This window comes from Brachyistius frenatus, unplaced genomic scaffold (assembly GCF_029030835.1).
Source record: "Brachyistius frenatus isolate BFR_SWC_R1_liver_20210118 unplaced genomic scaffold, ASM2903083v1 Contig_342, whole genome shotgun sequence".
Taxonomy (NCBI): domain Eukaryota; kingdom Metazoa; phylum Chordata; class Actinopteri; family Embiotocidae; genus Brachyistius; species Brachyistius frenatus.
The window spans coordinates 180,001-200,217 of NW_027210941.1; the positions used below are offsets into that span (position 1 = coordinate 180,001).

Here is a 20,217-nt window from a genome sequence, read left to right on the forward strand (position 1 = left end):
TATTAGGACACGACAGGGAAACAAATCGGAGATACGAGTTTTTCACATTGTTGGTGAAACTAACTCCACATCAACTCTTCAGTTATTATTTAAACTGGTTAGTTTACAGCAGCGGTTTGGAGAAAAGCCTCAACTTCCTCCGATTCTCCGTTGCTGTCAATGCAACGCAATGTCAATGTTTTCCCCCGGAGAGGGGCGTGGCCATCTATCCAAACCAACGCAGGCAGCAATGACCAGCCAATCAGAGGCAGACGAGGGTGCGTCGTCACTGAACGTGGCTGGTTGCAACAAAAACTGAATCCATGGCGTCTTAAAAGCCTTAAATCGTTTCTGTCTCACGTTATGATCAAATATATGCTGCATAGAGTTATTAGTTGACATTGTCAAAAAAAAAACCTGGACCACTTTACATGTCAGACATATTTCTCTAATAAAAATACGCGGTGGTAATTCTAGTAGTTTATTGTGATTAGGGCAATATTTGTAATTCTATATCTGTTTTTCGAGATCTAAACTCTCCGTCCCTCTCTCAGTATTATGCGCTGCAGATTCTGGAGGTGGTGATCAAAACACGTTGGAAGATTCTCCCGAGAAATCAGTGTGAAGGTAAAATCAATCTGATGACATCAACCACATTATCAGGATGTTTTCTTTGTCAGGTGTGTCACTTACTAAAAAAAACCTGTTTTTAGGAATCAAAAAGTATGTTGTCGGGTTGATTATCAAGACGTCCTCTGATCCTGCCAACATGGAGGTGAGTGACATGTATGTAAGCTGCTGAGCTTCTACGTTCACACGTTAACGGCTTCTGTCCTGTATGATGACGAAGCCACTGCTTTTATGTTTGGTTGCAGAAAGACGGAGTGTACATTTCAAAACTGAACATGATCCTCGTACAGGTAAATAAACATTTTAATTTCTGATGTACGGTACAAGAACAAAGCCTGATTGAGGTGATGACACGGAGCTCTTCTTCTGTGGTTCTGGCTCAGATCCTGAAGCAGGAGTGGCCGAAGCACTGGCCCACCTTCATCAGCGATATCGTGGGTGCAAGTCGGACCAGTGAGAGCCTTTGTCAGAACAACATGATCATCCTCAAACTGCTCAGCGAGGAGGTCTTCGACTTCTCCAGTGGCCAGATGACCCAAGTGAAGGCCAAGCACCTCAAAGACAGGTAACTCAGAAAATATGACGCATTGTAACTTCGATAAAGTGAAGAGGAATTGGTATATTTTGACGAAGGCTGTTTAGTTGTCGGTTCTGTCCTCTACTTTTGCAGAAAAATCACATTCAACGAACACATCTGAGCACTGAAATATGTAAAATGGCTAAATGCAAAAATTACGATTATTGTCAGTCTAAAACAGAGGCACCCAAATTCTTTCCTATGAAGGGACAAAAATACATGTTTATGTGAAATGAAGGAAGACCTTGTGTTCAGGAACAGCTGCAGCTTCCTCAGACGCCTTTAATTTGAAAATCCTTTACGTCGGTGGCCCTGCCCCTTCCTCTACGGAGCCAAGATGGCGACCGTTTAGGGTGGAAAGTGTTTCACACTTCTTGTTTGGAGCGTTTTGAGTGATTCATCCTGGAACTTGTAGTGTTCTGATGGTTCTGTACTGACAGAGAGAACACACTGATGTACTCAGAGTAGAGAGTTAGTACACAAGAACAACATCAGGAACACAAGAACGACATCAGGAACACAAGAACGACATCCGGAACACAAGAACGACATCCGGAACACAAGAACGACATCCGGAACACAAGTACGACATCCGGAACACAAGAACGACATCCGGAACACAAGTACGACATCCGGAACACAAGTACGACATCCGGAACACAAGAACGACATCCGGAACACAAGAACGACATCCGGAACGACATCCGGAACACAAGTACGACATCCGGAACACAAGAACGACATCCGGAACACAAGTACGACATCCGGAACACAAGTACGACATCCGGAACACAAGTACGACATCCGGAACACAAGAACGACATCCGGAACACAAGTACGACATCCGGAACACAAGTACGACATCCGGAACACAAGTACGACATCCGGAACACAAGTACGACATCCGGAACACAAGAACGACATCCGGAACACAAGTACGACATCCGGAACACAAGAACGACATCCGGAACACAAGTACGACATCCGGAACACAAGAACGACATCCGGAACACAAGAACGACATCCGGAACACAAGAACGACATCCGGAACACAAGAACGACATCCGGAACACAAGAACGACATCCGGAACGACATCCGGAACACAAGTACGACATCCGGAACACAAGTACGACATCCGGAACACAAGAACGACATCCGGAACACAAGTACGACATCCGGAACACAAGAACGACATCCGGAACACAAGAACGACATCCGGAACACAAGTACGACATCCGGAACACAAGAACGACATCCGGAACACAAGAACGACATCCGGAACACAAGTACGACATCCGGAACACAAGTACGACATCCGGAACACAAGTACGACATCCGGAACACAAGTACGACATCCGGAACACAAGAACGACATCCGGAACACAAGAACGACATCCGGAACACAAGAACGACATCCGGAACACAAGTACGACATCCGGAACACAAGTACGACATCCGGAACACAAGTACGACATCCGGAACACAAGAACGACATCCGGAACACAAGAACGACATCCGGAACGACATCCGGAACACGAGTAGAACGACATCCGGAACACGAGTAGAACGCCTGGAACACGAGTAGAACGCCTGGAACACGAGTAGAACACGAGTAGAACGCCTGGAACACGAGTAGAACAAGTTTAGTTTTGAGAATCTCAACATGTAAAATGATCCTCCACTAATATTGGATCAACCCACCGCTGTACGATCCAGATAGTTTTTATCTGGAGCTTCGTGGGAAATAAAATTGTAAAAGTGCTCCAACTGCATGAAATCACGACCATAAATCTTTACAAGCCAGAAATCCATCTCGTCCTCCAACAGCGAAATCAATATTTGAGTGTCACCTGAAAGTGAAACTGAGGACGTTTAGTTGGACGATAGATCTGGTTAACATCTCGTCTAACGCATGACTTTGTCTTTTAGCATGTGCAACGAGTTCTCCCAAATATTCCAGCTGTGCCAGTTTGTGATGGTAAGAAACGGCAAACATTTTCAGCATCTGGCTTTGTCTCATAAATACCACATTTTATTTCACATGTAACTTGTTCTTCTGCGTAGGAAAACTCCCAGAATGCCCCGCTGGTCCACGCCACGCTGGAGACTCTCCTCCGCTTCCTCAACTGGATTCCTTTAGGTTACATCTTCGAGACCAAACTCATCAGCACGCTGGTGTACAAGGTAAAACAGCTGATATCATTCAGTAAATAAAAAGTTCAAACGATAGACTGAAGCATCTGTTGGAAAGTACCCAGTACACGAAGACCAAAAGACATGATGGACAGTGAAAGTTGTAAATATGATCAGTCTTTCCGTACAAAGAAGAAATGCATGAATGTTTTGGAGGTTGATGAGATTTCATCCTGGTGTTCCTCTGACATGAAAACTTCCCCCAGAGACTGTGGTCATGTGGTCATGTGGTCGGTAGGACGAGGGATTGAAGCGCCAGCGTTATTAGTGCCAGTTTTACCATCTGATTGATTGTATGTCCTCGTGGATGTTTTCAGGTTCGACAGATACAGTTTCCAGTAACTCTCTGTAACAAGCAGGAAGTCGCGCCGTGGAAAGCTGCTGGTTCAACGCTGTCCTGACTTGCTTTGTTTCTCTTCCAGTTCTTGAATGTGCCCATGTTTCGCAACGTGACCCTGAAATGTCTGACAGAAATTGCCGGAGTGAGCGTCAACCAGTACGAGGAGCAGTTCGTCAACCTGTTCACCCTCACCATGTGCCAGCTCAAACAGGTAAACCTTCACACCGTCACTCTGCTCAGTCAGCAGCATGATCACATGATGACATGATCACATGATGACACGACACACTGACGGGATCATTACGTCGTGTTCACGGAGCAGGAAGATTAAACCCAAACTTCATCTCATCGTCATCAGTTCCTGAGTTACACGTGTGTGTGTGTGTGTGTGTGTGTGTGTGTGTGTGTGTGTGTGTGTGTGTGTGTGTGTGTGTGTTCTGGTGTCTCTGGGATGTTTCACACCTGAAACTTAATCAGAGCGAACATCAAAGTTTGAGAAACATTTCTGTGGAACAGAGACGTCTCAGGAAGACCAACCTGGTGAGGAGCTACGATTGTGTTGTTGTGGAGAGAAACACGTGTTTTCGTCGTGTTGGAGAACCCTGTTGCCATGGTGACACAGTTTGGGTCATTAGAAGTGACCGTGTGTCCTCAGACCCTCAGAAGGTCCAGCAGAGCTCTGTGGTTTCACTCCGACCCTCAAAGAAAACCTGCTGGTTCTCCTGATGTCTTCTTCCAGAGTTGGACGGAGACGTCCTGAACGTCTCTAAGGACACGTCTCCAGGATGGTGTCTTCGTGGTCTCAGACCTCCTGAAGCATCATCAGAGTCTCCGTTGATGATTTCCAGAGTTTGATACTAAACCTGACGTGAAGCTTCTGGTCATGTTCACGGAGAAATCAGAACCAGAACTCTGAACCAACACCAGAACTCAGGAAGAGATGATGAAGAGATGAAATCTGTAGTGACTCATCAGGTTTAACTTCCTGCTCTCTGTGCTCGATCTGTCGTCTGATCGTATTGATTGACCTTCGTATGGATGTCCACTCTACTATTGCACACTTCAACACTTTTCTGCAAACCTTCTCTTGGCACAAAGATTCCTTCTTCACAAGGTCTGCAGGCAGTACAAACTTTCAGTTATTCTTTCTGTTGCTGTACACACACACACACACACACACACACACACACACACACACACACACACACCAGACAGTCAAGCACAGCAAGCAGTTTACTTTTGTTCACTGTTATTAAAAATGGACATAACACATCTGAGTGAACGTGTGATTTTAGCAGTTCTGACGGTCTGAGATCGTTTACAGCTGCTGGGAAACTGTAGATCCTCCAAAGAACACATAGGAAGGTATGTTCCTACTTTGGTTGGAGAGGACAGCACAGAGGGAACCTGACCCACTCCCCTTCACTGGATAGCCTGAATCAGAGGACACGGATGTGGTTGCTAACACCACTGGAGATGCTTTTACACCTCCTGAGGCTCCAGTAAAGAGAAGTGATGCATTAATGCTCTGAGGAGTCTGTAACCTTCACTCTGAATGAAACATGTAATAATGTCAAGATTATCACCATGATGTCAGTCATACTGAGCAGGCTGACAAAGCATGTTATACCAAGCAAGGAAGCAACCCAACATGAGACTTTATTTGTATTTTTTACAATACATTTTTAAAATACATTATTTTCAGATATAGTGTATATTAGAGACTCCAGATGGAAATTAGCCAGCAGATAAATCTGGTAGAGAGCATCTCCTCTCTACTATAAATAAACTGTGTTTAACGAAGAAAAATGAGAAAGAAACAAGACAACGTGCAGAAAATAAAATCAGGAAAAAAAGCTTAAAGACTGAATGGGAAGATGTCAAGCAGCAACTCAACATTTTTGGGTCTCTTCAGTAACAGATCAACTGCCATGAAATAAATCCTAATCTTCATTCACTCAGTGATATCTGAACCACCAGCTGGAGGTCAGCAGCAGTCGCTGATTGTAATAAGTGGAGGATGTTTTATGGAGCTGTTAGTGACGCTTTAAAGCTCTTTCTGTTTTTCTGACGTGTCACCAATGAAAAGTCATTTAGCCAGAAGATGAAATGATTGTGAATGGTCAAGTGATACAAACCTGTTTCCCAAAAAGTTGGGACACTGTAAAATATAAATAAAAACAATGCAATGATTTCCAAACAGAATCTCAGATTGTGATCCATCAGAGCTCAGGACAGTTGTCCACTTCACCTCAGTCCATCTTCAATGATCTCGGTCCAGAGAAGGCGGCGGTGTTTCTGGATCATGTTTCTATCTGGTTTCTTCTTTGGAGAGTTTTAACATCATTTGTGGACGCAGCGATGAACTGTGTTCACAGACGATGGTTTTCACAAGTGTTCCTGAGCCCATGCAGTGATTTCCACTCCAGAATAGTGTGTTTTTAATGCAGTGCTGCCTGAGGGCCCGAAGATCACCACCATCCAATATTGGTTTCCAGCCTTGTCCCTTGTGTTCAGAGATTTCTCCAGATTCTCTGAATCTTTTAATGATATTATGAACCGTAGGCGATGAAATCCACTAATTCTTTGTAGTTTTACGTTGAGGAACATTATTCTTAGATTGTTGAACTATTTTCCAACACAGTGTTTCAGAGTGGTGAACCTCTCCCCATCTTCACTGCTGAGAGACTCTGTCTCTCTGAAATCATCTTTTATATCCAATCATGTTACTGATCTGTTGCCATGGTAACCTCATTAGTAGTCAGATGTTCCACCAACTTTCCAGTCTTTTGTTGACCCTGTCCCAACTTTTTGAGACGTGTTGCTGCCATCAAATTCAAAATAAGCACATTTCATAAAACCATAAAATTTAACCATTTCAACATTGAATACGTTGTCTTTGGTCTATTTTCAATTAAATGTTGGTTTATGAGATTTGCAAATCATTGCATTGTGTTTCTATTTACATTTTACACGGCGTCCCAACTTTTTTGGAAAAGGTGTTTTGACAAAAATCTTGATACAAGATATTCTTACTGATATTTTGCCAAAAGACCAAATAAACCAAACAGAATAAAGCTTTTAAAATCCTGTTTTGTCGTCCGGTCAGATGCTGCCTTTGAACACTAACATCAGAGTGGCCTATTCCAACGGGAAGGACGACGAGCAGAACTTCATCCAGAACCTGAGCCTGTTCCTCTGCACCTTCCTCAAGGAACACGGACAGCTGATTGAGAAAAGACCCAACCTGCGAGAGACACTGATGGAGGTAGGAGACGCAAGGAGGACGAGATGTCCTCACCGGACTAACCGGGCTTTGTTGTAGAAGGTAAACTTCATGAACAAATCCACCGCTCTCAGCTTTGAGTCATTTTCTCTGTTGGACAGAAAGAAAACTTTCTCTTCTCCCGTGACTGCTTTCCCTGCCTCTCTGTTTTTTCCGTTTCCGTGGTGTCCTGATCATTCCTTTGCTATGACATCCGTTTGAAAGCAATTATGGAGGGAAGGGCCACCTTTGCTTTGGCGTCGTCCACTTACACAAGGACAGACGGATGCTTGTTTCAGGAGGATGACGTCAGTAAAGCAACAGTCTGTTCAGAGATTTCTGCTTCGTTCAGACAGAGAGGGAGATTAACTGGGAAACTGAGCCAACGATGTTTCTGGCAAACTTTACACAGAAACAGGTCAAAACTACAGCAGCACGTGTAGTATACAAAACAAATAATGTTGGTTGAAAAAAATACAAAATACAATCTTGCACACACGCATGCACACACATGCACACAGGCCAACAGGGCACCTACAGAGATTGGTATGGTCATGTGGCTCCAGGCTGGTCCTCCACAAGGTTTGTGGATCTGATTGGAAACCTGACGATACTACGTCCCGCCCACCGATAGCTGTAACCTGACTGCACCACAGGCCTGTCAATCAAACAGACACGCCCCCCAAAACAGGTCTTCTTGAATCTTCTTTTCTAATGAATGAGGGATTATTTTCAGATGGACCTCCAGAAAACTAATAAGAAGGAGTGACTTTAGCTAACAACACCGAGATAACTGATGGACACATTTTATTCACTTTGGATTTGATGACAGAAGTTGAATGGGAGTCTATGGAGCCGGAGGCTTTTTGGAGCCGACCTCTAGTGGCACTCGCTGGTATTGCAGCTGAAGACACTTCTGGATCGGAACCCTTTTGCAGACCTGAAGCTACGAACTCTTTTATATCCAGTCTGAGGCTCTAACATCTTACACATGAAGCTCTCTCACACTTTGCAATGCTGCACCTTTAAAAGGCACTTTTCTTTATTCTAAACTATTAAATGAATGTCTTGTGCAATGACACGTTTTACAGATACTACAGAAATGAATGACAACAATTCCTGGCTTTTTTTTTTAGGGTGAATGTACAGCACCATATCTGTTGGTATTGATTGTCAACATACTGTCATGTTCACACAACGTTGTCGCTGTGCTCGGTGTGAATGAAACAAACCTCACGATCACGCGGATGCAGAGAAGACAATGCTGACGGTGCCGTGTGTCCTGTGTCCAGGCTCTGCACTTCATGCTGCTGGTGTCAGAGGTGGAGGAGACGGAGATCTTTAAGATCTGTCTGGAGTACTGGAACCACCTGGCAGCAGAGCTCTACAGGGAGAGTCCCTTCTCCACCTCCAGCACCCCGCTGCTGTCGGACGTCCCGCCGCGGAGACACCTGTACCTGCCTGTACTCTCCCAGGTACGGTCGCCATCACGCACACACACACGCTAGTTGTATTCCCAAAAGGTGAAACCCTCAGCGTGTTCCCTGGTGGGTCCGCTGGCGGCTGCAGACGTCCCCATCCATCCCACTCATCCCTCTTCTCCTTCTGCAGGTGCGTTTGCTGATGGTGAGCCGGATGGCCAAACCGGAGGAGGTGCTGGTGGTGGAGAACGACCAGGGAGAAGTGGTCAGGGAGTTCATGAAGGACACAGACGCCATCAACCTCTACAAAAACATGAGGGAGACTCTTGGTAGGTTTCTAAAGATCCCTGTTGGTCCCTTTTCAGGTTGTTATGGCAGTACGTTTTTGACTGCCCTCCCCTTTTCTCCCATATCAACTCATCGTGTCTCTATGAACCTCCATGTTTATTCTGATGAGGGTGACGTGACCGGAGCAGGAAGTTAAACCTGATGAGTCACTACAGATTTCATCTCTTCATCATCTCTTCCTGAGTTCTGGTGTTGGTTCAGAGTTCTGGTTCTGATTTCTCCGTGAACATGACCAGAAGCTTCACGTCAGGTTTAGTATCAAACTCTGGAAATCATCAACGGAGACTCTGATGATGCTTCAGGAGGTCTGAGACCACGAAGACACCATCCTGGAGACGTGTCCTTAGAGACGTTCAGGACGTCTCCGTCCAACTCTGGAAGAAGACATCAGGAGAACCAGCAGGTTTTCTTTGAGGGTCGGAGTGAAACCACAGAGCTCTGCTGGACCTTCTGAGGGTCTGAGGACACACGGTCACTTCTAATGACCCAAACTGTGTCACCATGGCAACAGGGTTCTCCAACACGACGAAAACACGTGTTTCTCTCCACAACAACACAATCGTAGCTCCTCACCAGGTTGGTCTTCCTGAGACGTCTCTGTTCCACAGAAATGTTTCTCAAACTTTGATGTTCGCTCTGATTAAGTTTCAGGTGTGAAACATCCCAGAGACACCAGAACACACACACACACACACACACACACACACACACACACACACACACACAGACAGAACTGATGACGATGAAGAGATGAAGTTTGTACCACTTCCTCATCAGGGTTTCATCTTCCTGCTCCGTGAACACGACCAGCCGTCTGAACGTATTGATCCGCCCTCGTATCCATCAGGCTGTTGTCATTTGAATATTTCACTCTTTCCAGTTATTTTGCTGCATTATTGTTTTATCTTTACATTAGAGTGAATGCTGCCAGAAAGGAAGGATGGATATTTGATCACCTAGTTTCCGTACGACAACCAAAACCATTTGTGGTCATTTCTGGGTTTGTGTTGGCATCTTGTCACGGAAAAAGAAGAAGTGGGTTCCAGGTTACTGTTCTGGTTGGCTGTATTTGTTCATGAACTGACCCGGTGCTCTCCCCCTGTGTAGTGTATCTTACACATCTGGACTATGCTGACACTGAACGCATCATGACGGAGAAGCTCCACAACCAGGTGAACGGCACCGAGTGGTCTTGGAGGAACCTGAACATGCTCTGCTGGGCCATCGGCTCCATCAGTGGTGCGATGCATGAAGAGGACGAGAAGAGGTTTCTGGTGACTGTCATCAAGGTGGGACACACCAACACTGTTGTATTACATCAGCATCACTCGGCCCCTCCACGAGTGCTTTTGAAGTGTTTGATTTTGTGGTGAATTTTCTCAAAAATGTCGATGTAATTTGTGGAGTTTTAAGTGAGTTTTTTGTGGAAAATTGCAAATTGAGAAAGAAACATTAGATTCTTTTAATCACCTCCTGATAAAGTGATAAATGTGTAATCACTTTCTGTGATAATAATCCTACTGCACATCAGAAATATTTGAGTTTTGATCTTTTTTAATGTATTTATTGAACTTAGAGTACTGGGGAGATAAAAGTTCCTAAAAGGTCCTAAAAGCTGCGTATGTTTCCAGAACAGACCGTCTGTGACTGGAATATAGAAACAAGGACGACATCAGCTGTCAAAATAAGAGCTTTAGATGCTGTTTAATTCATGTTCATTCAACACATAGACCTGCTGGATGAAACAAACAAAGAGACGTCTCTGACAACTGGACGTGTGGAGAAAACTCATTTAACATCCAGTAATATGGAATCACTTCCTTTGATCACAAACATTTAATCATCATTTTAATGTGAAGAACACGTTTCCCACAAACCCCGTCACTTCCTGTTTCTCCTCTGGTTCCTGTTTCTCCGGTGAACAGAGTTTTATTTGGAGATGAAAACAGGAGCAGAGACTTTCTGGTTGAAATGAGGAGTTATTGTTGGTAATAAAGAGAGTTTAGTTTGAAAAGATTTACTTTATGTTTTAATACTTTCAGCTCAGATTCTGATGATGACGTTTTTTGCGGGAAAATCAATGTAAGCTCCCGCAAATATTGCAGAGTTTGCTTGAATTACCGTTAATTATTGCAATCGCAAGATGGTGATTTAATGGAAAGACTGATTTAACAGCAGCCTTTTACTAACACGTCAGTGTGTGTGCTGAACTATGAACAACTTTCACTGTACATGTGTTACATCACAGGACCTGCTCGGCTTGTGTGAGCAGAAAAGAGGAAAAGACAACAAGGCCATAATAGCGTCCAACATCATGTACATAGTGGGCCAGTATCCTCGCTTCCTCAGAGCTCACTGGAAGTTCCTCAAAACCGTCGTCAACAAGCTGTTTGAGTTTATGCACGGTGAGAAATGTGAACAGACCAAATCTTCCACACTCATCCGACCGCTGCGACTTGGTGAAGATGACTCGGTTGGATTGTTCTTTGCCTCAGAGACCCACGACGGCGTGCAGGACATGGCCTGCGACACCTTCATCAAGATCGCCCAGAAGTGCCGGCGTCATTTTGTCCAGGTTCAGGTGGGAGAGGTGATGCCCTTCATTGACGAGATCCTCAACAACATCAATACCATCATCTGTGACCTCCAGCCTCAGCAGGTAAGACCCGTCCTGTCTCTTGACTTTTTCTGTCAAACGGCAGTAAGATGATGTGGTGAACCAGATTAAATCTCCTCTGTCTGCAGGTGCACACGTTTTACGAGGCGGTGGGCTACATGATCGGAGCCCAAACAGACCAGGCAGTTCAGGAGCTTTTGATAGAGAAGTATATGCTGCTGCCGAATCAGGTGTGGGACAGCATCATCCAGCAGGCCACCAAGGTAAGAGGAGGGGCGGAGACACGATGGCTCGCTGATGTCGACGCCCTCCTACGTTCTCGTTGTGTGCTGCTCAATCTGTAACGTGGACTTTGCGCTGCAGAACGTGGACATCCTGAAGGATGCAGAGACGGTACGTCAGCTGGGCAGCATCCTCAAGACAAACGTCAGAGCCTGTAAAGCCGTCGGTCATCCCTTCGTGGTCCAGCTGGGACGGATCTACCTGGACATGCTCAACGTCTACAAATGTCTCAGTGAAAACATCTCCTCAGCCGTCCAGACCAACGGTCAGCTTCTGCTCACTCTGTTTCTGTGAATGAAACTTGTCTCCAGATCTTAAATTTAAAACTGAGAAATATCCTGGGTTGAGTTCTTGTTTTAGGATGAAAGGAATGATACAAATCATGAGCCCAGTGTAGGTACCATCAGGCATACATCATCGCTGCATGGAAATATAAATACACTCATTTACAAAACAGTTGGGATGCCGTGTAAAATGTAAATATAAACAGAATGCAGTGATTTGTAGATCTCAAACATATTTTATTGAAATTAGACCAAAGACAACATATCAAATATTAAAATGGGGGAAATGTATTGTTTTATGATAAATATCTGCTCATTTTGGATTTGATGGCAGCAAAGCAAAAAAGTTGAGACGGCAGCAAAAAAAGACTGGAAAGTTGTGTTAAGGTAAAAAAATAAAGGATATCTGCTGGAACATCTGACAACTAACCAGGTTACCATGGCAACAGATCAGTAACATGATTGGGTATAAAAGATGATTTCAGAGAGGAAGAGTCTCTCAGCAGTGAAGATGGTGAGAGGTTCACCACTCTGAAACACTGTGTTGGAAAATAGTTCAACAATCTAAGAATAATGTTCCTCAACGTAAAACTACAAAGAATTAGTGGATTTCATCGTCTACGGTTCATAATATCATTAAAAGATTCAGAGAATCTGGAGAAATCTCTGAACACAAGGGACAAGGCTGGAAACCAATATTGGATGGTGGTGATCTTCGGGGCCTCAGGCAGCACTGCATTAAAAACACACTATTCTGGAGTGGAAATCACTGCATGGGCTCAGGAACACTTGTGAAAACCATCGTCTGTGAACACAGTTCATCGCTGCGTCCACAAATGATGTTAAAACTCTCCAAAGAAGAAACCATGACTAAACCATTTAAAATATTTGGTGCATTATTAAAATATAAAATGTAACAAAGGAGGACCTGAACTGTTGAGCAGCTAGAATCATATATCCGGCAAAAATGGGACAACTTTTCACCAGAAACTGGTCTCCTCAGTTCCCCAACGTTTCCAGAGTGTTGTTAAAAGAAGAGTTGATGCAGCTCAGTGGTGAACATGATCCTGGAACAACTTATAGAGACGTGCTGCTGACATCAGATTTAAAATGAACATATACATTTTATTGTTTTATAAAAAAATGAGTTTCAACATTTGATATGTTGTCTTTAGTCTTATTTAAATATCGGTTGATATGTTTTGGAAATTGTTGATTTTGTTTTTATTACATTTTACACAGCGTCCCAAAAGAAGTATAAGTATAATAATAATAATAATAAGGTAGACCTTCATATTTACGCAGTATTCATGTCAACCTTCAAAACTGGTAACGCTGAGATATAACGGGACACAGACAAAATATTGTGCAGTTGAAATCATAATCTGTTGTATTATGGGGGCAAAAATAAATATAAAAAAAAGGTTTCTTTTTATGTGTTTATTTGTGGACATCAGCCATTTAGACCTGGTGTGTTTGTCCTCATCTGTCCAGGTGAGATGGTGACGAAGCAGCCTCTGATCAGGAGCATGAGGACGGTGAAGAGAGAAACCCTGAAGCTGATCTCAGGATGGGTCAGTCGCTCCAACGACCCTCAGATGGTGAGACTGGTTTTATTTGTGTGTTTATATTCAAATCACTGTCTAGAGTGACTTACAATACTTAAGCAGTATCACACGAGAGGGTGTGTTTTAACGTCAAGCGCCTCGGTCCTGACTGCATCACTGTCGTGCCAGTAATCACGTTAAAGCACAACCTCGAGTGTAATATAGTGATTATACAACAAGTTACCATCTAATTAAAACATTTAATCTACGTGTTCATATTGTGGAACAATCCACTCAAAATATAAAACTTTTTGGTTGGCGTGAACTCCGTTTCCATGGAAACAAATGGGATATGACTAACAACTGGAAAACAATCAGTGAAGTCAGGAGACTTATGTAATGTTTCCTACTCCAGGAAGTAGTCCAACCTTTAGCAACCACCTAGCAACAGAGAGGATTTCTAGTCTCCAACTGAATAAATACAGAACATAGAAACACTAAACTGATCAGCTAGCTCAGTCTGGTTGGAACAAAGATATCTGATGAACAAAGATATCTGATGAACAAAGATATCTGATGAACAAAGATATCTGAGGAACAGAGATATCTGATGAACAAAGATATCTGATGAACAGAGACATCTGAGGAACAAAGATATCTGATGAACAAAGATATCTGAAGAACAAAGATATCCATGGACTCATGTGTTTTTAACATTTTAGCTCCGTGTCATGTGTTCAAACCAAACCGGTCCAGCTAGCCTCCTCTAGGACTGTAAGTGCGTGACTATCCGTGGTGTTACGGTACGGGTGCTTGGAGCGACCAAAAGAGACCCGACTTCACCAAACGGGTCATTTAATAGAACTATAACAAGTAGAAACTACATTATATTACATATTAGATGAAACTCTATTCTAATTCTATATTCCATTGAGGAGGTGGAGGGATATTTCTAGTGATGATGTCATGATGATTTGTTCCAAGTGTTCTGTTGACCAATCAGATCTCTGGGGAGGAGCTACTGGTTGTTTACTATATTTTTACAAAGCTGCACAAAGCCTCCTGCATTCAGCAGATAAGACCGGTGGTGTGCCTGATCATATTGTTCACAATGATGCCCGTATGATTATCAATTCGATAGAAAACATTAACACTACTTGTTGACATAATGTCATCATACTGATACATACCGGTTGTCGGGCATACGTTTGCAGCTTACACAGAAACAAGCTCGGCTAGGAGGCGCTGTACTCTACAGGTTTACAGCTGATTCTCCTCCGTTCCTCAGCTGTCCAGGATCAACCACCTCTAGTTAACACTCAGCTGTAGTGCTGCTAGCAAATGTGAAACTTTAATAACACTTTTTGAATCTTGCCCAGGGCTTCCTCAGAAACAATTGTCATAATATTCATAATGAAGAGGTATAAGTTAGTCGTAAAATTGAATTGACACATTTTTCATTAGCTGTCAAATTGTGACTTGTGAGAGACGTTATAAAACTGTGTAGGAATGTGGCCTTGTGGGTAAAATATTTAAATTGAACTGAAACTCGCCGACAGTCTCTGTGTTTGTGCCTCGTTCTGCGCTCCAGGTGGGCGAGAACTTTGTGCCCCCGTTGCTGGAGGCGGTGCTCATCGACTACCAGAGGAACGTGGCGGCTGCCCGTGAGCCCGAGGTCCTCAGCACCATGGCAACCATCGTCAACAAGCTCGGGGCCCACATCACCGGCGAAATCCCCAAGATCTTCGACGCCGTCTTTGAGTGCACTTTGAACATGATAAACAAGGTCTGTTGGACTCGTTTCACTTCATCAGGTAGAAACATCTCAGAAGACATTGGAAAGTTTAAAGTGTGTTGAGGTTTCATCCTGTGTCCAGTGTCCTGCACAAAACATTGTAAAGGGCCACATCAGGGCGGCCATGACGGAGAAGCAATGTAAACATTCAGCTGCCCTGCTTGGTTGCTATGACGATGCCTCTCAAGTACATACGCTGACACAGACAGGAGATGCATTCAGTGGCGAAAAGCACAGATGCTGAAAAAATATTCTTTTTGTTTTGTTTTTGTGTGAATTACATGAACGATAAATCATTAATAGGAGTTGTAGCACGCTGGTCCTGATCGAGATGCACGTTTTGATCTATATTTGGGGTTTTCTCAGCTAGTTATGTGCACAAAAAGTGTCGCACACGGATAAAAAGCGAGTATAAGCATCAGTAAGTGAGCCCTTTCTCTGGCACATTAAATACAGTTACGAGGTGAGACTTTAACTCCACCCACTCTCCTTTTATTTTGCTCTCAGGACTTTGAGGAGTTCCCAGAACACAGAACACATTTCTTCTACCTCCTTCAAGCCGCCACCTCGCAGTGCTTCCCGGCCTTCCTGTCCATCGCCCCGGCCCAGTTCAAACTCATCCTGGACTCCATCATCTGGGCCTTCAAGCACACCATGAGAAATGTTGCCGACACAGGTCTGAAGTCGCATCAACTCGTCTCGCTAGAAATATTAAGAACCCACAAAGTGGTTGAGCTATGTTTGTTATTTTTTTCAGCCAGCCAAACTATTCTCGTCAGATAAATATGCTGTAAATAGCAGATATTAATATGCTAGTAAATATTTCAGATTCACTCGGATTGAATTGTGAAGCGTAGCAAGACAGAACGAAGACACTGACCTCTGCAGCTAGAACTTTCAGAAACATCTTTCTTTAAAAAACAAAAAAACAGGTTACTTATCTGCTATTAAGATATTTTTAGGAATTAAATACAAATCTGTAATTCAAAAATTAAGTCTTCTGAAAAACAGTTTAATAAAATACGAGTAAGAATGGATTATATAGTAACACAGGTTTTCACTGAACTGCAGGAAATGAGTTTTTTTAGGACGCCTGCACCAGTAATAAGCAGTAAACCCAGTAGTAACCAGTAATAACCAGTAGTAACTAGCAGTAACGGGAGTAACCAGTAGTAAGCAGTAATAACCTGTAGTGACCAGTAACAACCAGTAGTAACTGTAATAACCAGTAGCAACCAACCAGTAGTAACCAGTAGCAACCAACCAGTAGTAACCAACCAGTAGCAACAAGTAGCAACCAACCAGTAGCAACCAACCAGTAGTAACCAACCAGTAGCAACCAACAGTAGCAACCAACCAGTAGTAACCAACCAGTAGCAACCAACAGTAGCAACCAACCAGCAGTAACCAACCATTAATAACCAGTAGTAACCAACCAATAGTAACCAGTAGTAACCAACCATTAATAACCAGTAGTAACCAACCAGTAGTAACCAACCAATAGTAACCAGTAGTAACCAACCATTAATAACCAGTAGTAACCAACCAGTATGAACCAACCAATAGTAACCAGCCATTAATAACCAGTAGGAACCAACCAGTAGTAACCAACCATTAATAACCAGTAGTAACCAACCATTAATAACCAGTAGTAACCAACCAGTAGTAACCAACCATTAATAACCAGTAGTAACCAACCAGTAGTAACCAACCATTAATAACCAGTAGTAACCAACCAGTAGTAACCAGTGTTCAGCTGCTGTGGTGTTGTTGAACTGTCCTGTGAGTGGGTGAGTTGTTGAAGCTGGTGGGTGTCCTGTGGGTCTGATGGCGTCTCCCTGGTCCTCTGCAGGTCTCCAGATCCTCTACACTCTGCTGCAGAACCTGTCTGCAGAGGAAGCAGCAGCTCAGAGCTTCTACCAGACCTACTTCTGTGACATCCTGCAGCACATCTTCTCCGTGGTCACCGACACCTCGCACACCGCAGGTACCGAGGACGCGTCGTCTCCCCGTTTCAACCTTCCTACATTTATGTCCTCAGACATTCTCCATGAGCTGACAGTAACTGACAGGCGTCTGCCCCGTCTCCAGGTCTGACCATGCACGCCACCATCTTGGCCTACATGTTTAACCTGGTGGAGGAGGGGAAGGTGAGCGTCGCCCTGAGCGCCGGCAGCCCGGCCAACAACCAGGCACACGTCCAGGAGTACATCGCCAACCTGCTGAAGACGGCCTTCCCCCATCTGCAGGAGTAAGTCGTGTGCAGGAGGCCGAGCTCCCCTCTGAGCTGGCTTTGGGTCCAGGGAGTCGGGCCTATCTGTGTGGGAGTTTTTTTTAATGAGCACAAAGGTTCAGTCGAAGCAACACAACACAACCCCGTTTCTGCTGTGACAAATGTAGATGAAAACAATGCAATGATTCGAAAATCACAAACTCATTTAATTGAAATTAGACCAAAGAGAACATTTATTGTTTTGTTGAAAATATCTGCTCATTTTGAATTTGATGGCAGCAATACGTCTCTAAAAAGTTAGATTGTTGAACTATTTTCCAACACAGTGTTTCAGAGTGGTGAACCTCTCCCCATCTTCACTGCTGAGAGACTCTGCCTCTCTGAAATCATCTTTTATACCCAATCATGTTACTGATCTGTTGCCATGGTAACCTGGTTAGTTGTCAGATGTTCCACCACATGTTAAAAAAAGCCATTAAACTATTTTTAATTAAATATGGGTTTACATGATATGCAAATCATCACATTCTGTCTTGACATTTTTCCACTGTGTATTCTGGCCTGTTGTTCAGCTTTGAGGCTCATTGAATGTCTTGTCTCCAGCGCCCAGGTGAAGGTGTTTGTAACCGGCCTGTTCAGCCTCAACCAGGACATTCCCGCCTTTAAGGAGCACCTGAGGGACTTCCTGGTCCAGATCAAGGTGAGTGATCTGAGGAAATGACAGACACCTGCTGTTCCCAGACGTAGAGGGAGAATCACTCCCCTGAACTCGCTCAGCTGGTTCGGCCTCCGTTTTGGTTTGTTTTCTCCAAATATATCATAACGCTCACAAACCAACGATGACGCCTCCGATGGTCGCCACGGGGCTCGGTCCCAAAAATGTTGATATGATGTTAAAGACCATGTCTTTTCTAAATGCATAATAATGAACGTAGTAGAAAAGGTGGTGGTGTTAAAACATGAAGCCTGGATCAGAACCTCTGCTTGTGGCCCTGCAGGAGTTTGCCGGCGAGGACACCACGGACCTGTTCCTGGAGGAGCGGGAGGCGGCGCTGCTCCAGGCCCAGGACGAGAAACACAAGCTGCAGATGTCCGTGCCGGGAATCCTCAACCCCCACGAGCTGCCGGAGGAAATGTGTGACTGAAGCTGTTCAGGACAACTCTGGAGGGGTCAAAGGTCGAGAGGGAGAGAGAGAGAGAGAAGGAGAGAGGGAGAGCAAGGACGCTTTGTTGTTTTCTCGTCGTGTGTGTGTGTGTGTGTGTGTGTGTGTGTGTGTGTGTGTGTGTGTGTGTGTGAGTGAAAGGAGAATCAGGGCCCCGGGACCCGACCACTCGGTTGTACATCGACCAAATTCATGTCAATATGAAAGAGAATCACTCCCCTGAACTCTCAGCTGGTGCGGCCTCTGTTTTGGTTTGTTTTTCTACAAATATATTTTATACCAAATTTGTTTTGTGCAACTTGCCATCTTATGTTTCCTCTTTGCTATTAAAACTGTGTTTGGCCACGAGATTCTTTTACACCTGCGTGAAGTGGAAAGAATTAAATGTGATTTTTTTTTTAACCCCTCCTCACCGTGCTCAGTCCCCCCCATGTTAATATATAATATATAATGTGGAAACGGTTGCCGTGGTGACCCGATGGACGACTGCTTTCAGAAGGACCTCGTGCACTGTGCGGGACATGTATGATGCTCCCTGGCTTCCTGTTGTCACATGTTGGTTCGTCCGTGTTTCCTGTTTTTCCTTTTGCTGAGAGAGTGAGAGACTGACTGAGAGAGTGAGTGAGTGAGTGAGTGTGTGAGAGAGTGAGTGAGAGAGTGAGAGAGTGAGTGAGAGAGTGAGTGAGTGTGTGTGTGAGAGTGAGAGTGTGTGTGTGAGAGTGAGAAGGTGAGTGAGTGTGTGAGAAGGTGAGTGTGAGAGAGTGAGAAGGTGAGTGAGAGTGAGTGTGTGAGAAGGTGTGAGGGTGAGTGTGAGTGAGTGAGAGGGTGAGTGAGTGAGTGAGTGTGAGAGTGAGAAGGTGAGTGAGAGGGTGAGAAGGTGTGAGGGTGAGTGTGAGTGAGTGAGAGGGTGAGTGATGGTGAGAGAGAGTGAGAAGGTGAGAAGGTGAGTGTGAGAGTGAGAAGGTGAGTGATTGAGTGAGAGAGAGAGAGTGAGTGAGTGCATCAGTTGCTCTGCTTTTGGATAAGAAGGACTTTTGTGTGCATATCATCCTGTTTATAAAGCTTAGTACTCTGAGAATATAAAGTTGGTTATTTTTACAAAACGGTCTGTATGAGTCTGTTTCTTCCACAGACGACAGCACAGCTCGGTATATTCGGAATTCACCATCACGTCACATAAAAGTACATTGAAGTCAGTGATTCCAAAACCGGGAGGTATTAAGTCACGTTGAGTATCGAAAAGTTGTAAAACTGAATGTTTTATTTAAGGAATAACCTTTAAAAAAGCTGCAAGAATCCAAGAGGCATTTTGTGTTTTTGTAGAACTTGGTTCCGTCTCACGTTCAGGTTACAGATCAGCAAGTACTAAATCAGTGGAGACGTGGATTTGATCGCTCACCGGAGGTGGAGGGAGGTTCCTGTTGGACGGAGCGTTTTCAGCCTGGACCTGATGTGTCCTCTGTTTTCTGTCCCTTACTGTCTCCACCGTGCGGCGCTACAGGGCATGTCGAGATCCTACAATTAAAATCTGACAGCCATGAT

At 44.2% G+C, this 20,217-nt stretch overlaps 1 protein-coding gene across 1 annotated transcript in view; it reads left to right on the forward strand.

The window, feature by feature from the left end:
- The window catches only part of xpo1a (exportin 1 (CRM1 homolog, yeast) a), a 23,393-nt gene extending 3,958 nt beyond the window's left edge, over positions 1 to 19,435 (forward strand). The window contains exons 4-25 of the mRNA XM_069723710.1: positions 534 to 606; positions 693 to 754; positions 855 to 899; positions 993 to 1,174; positions 3,117 to 3,165; positions 3,252 to 3,371; positions 3,803 to 3,931; positions 6,830 to 6,988; positions 8,278 to 8,460; positions 8,597 to 8,735; positions 9,862 to 10,043; positions 11,003 to 11,159; positions 11,250 to 11,413; positions 11,500 to 11,634; positions 11,735 to 11,918; positions 13,432 to 13,538; positions 15,076 to 15,270; positions 15,787 to 15,955; positions 17,132 to 17,266; positions 17,371 to 17,530; positions 18,116 to 18,212; positions 18,511 to 19,435. Of these exons, the coding sequence (XP_069579811.1) occupies positions 534 to 606; positions 693 to 754; positions 855 to 899; positions 993 to 1,174; positions 3,117 to 3,165; positions 3,252 to 3,371; positions 3,803 to 3,931; positions 6,830 to 6,988; positions 8,278 to 8,460; positions 8,597 to 8,735; positions 9,862 to 10,043; positions 11,003 to 11,159; positions 11,250 to 11,413; positions 11,500 to 11,634; positions 11,735 to 11,918; positions 13,432 to 13,538; positions 15,076 to 15,270; positions 15,787 to 15,955; positions 17,132 to 17,266; positions 17,371 to 17,530; positions 18,116 to 18,212; positions 18,511 to 18,657 (2,973 nt within the window). The 3' untranslated portion in view covers positions 18,658 to 19,435. The remainder of the gene's footprint in view (positions 1 to 533; positions 607 to 692; positions 755 to 854; positions 900 to 992; positions 1,175 to 3,116; positions 3,166 to 3,251; positions 3,372 to 3,802; positions 3,932 to 6,829; positions 6,989 to 8,277; positions 8,461 to 8,596; positions 8,736 to 9,861; positions 10,044 to 11,002; positions 11,160 to 11,249; positions 11,414 to 11,499; positions 11,635 to 11,734; positions 11,919 to 13,431; positions 13,539 to 15,075; positions 15,271 to 15,786; positions 15,956 to 17,131; positions 17,267 to 17,370; positions 17,531 to 18,115; positions 18,213 to 18,510) is intronic.
- The last annotated feature ends 782 nt before the right edge of the window (positions 19,436 to 20,217 follow it).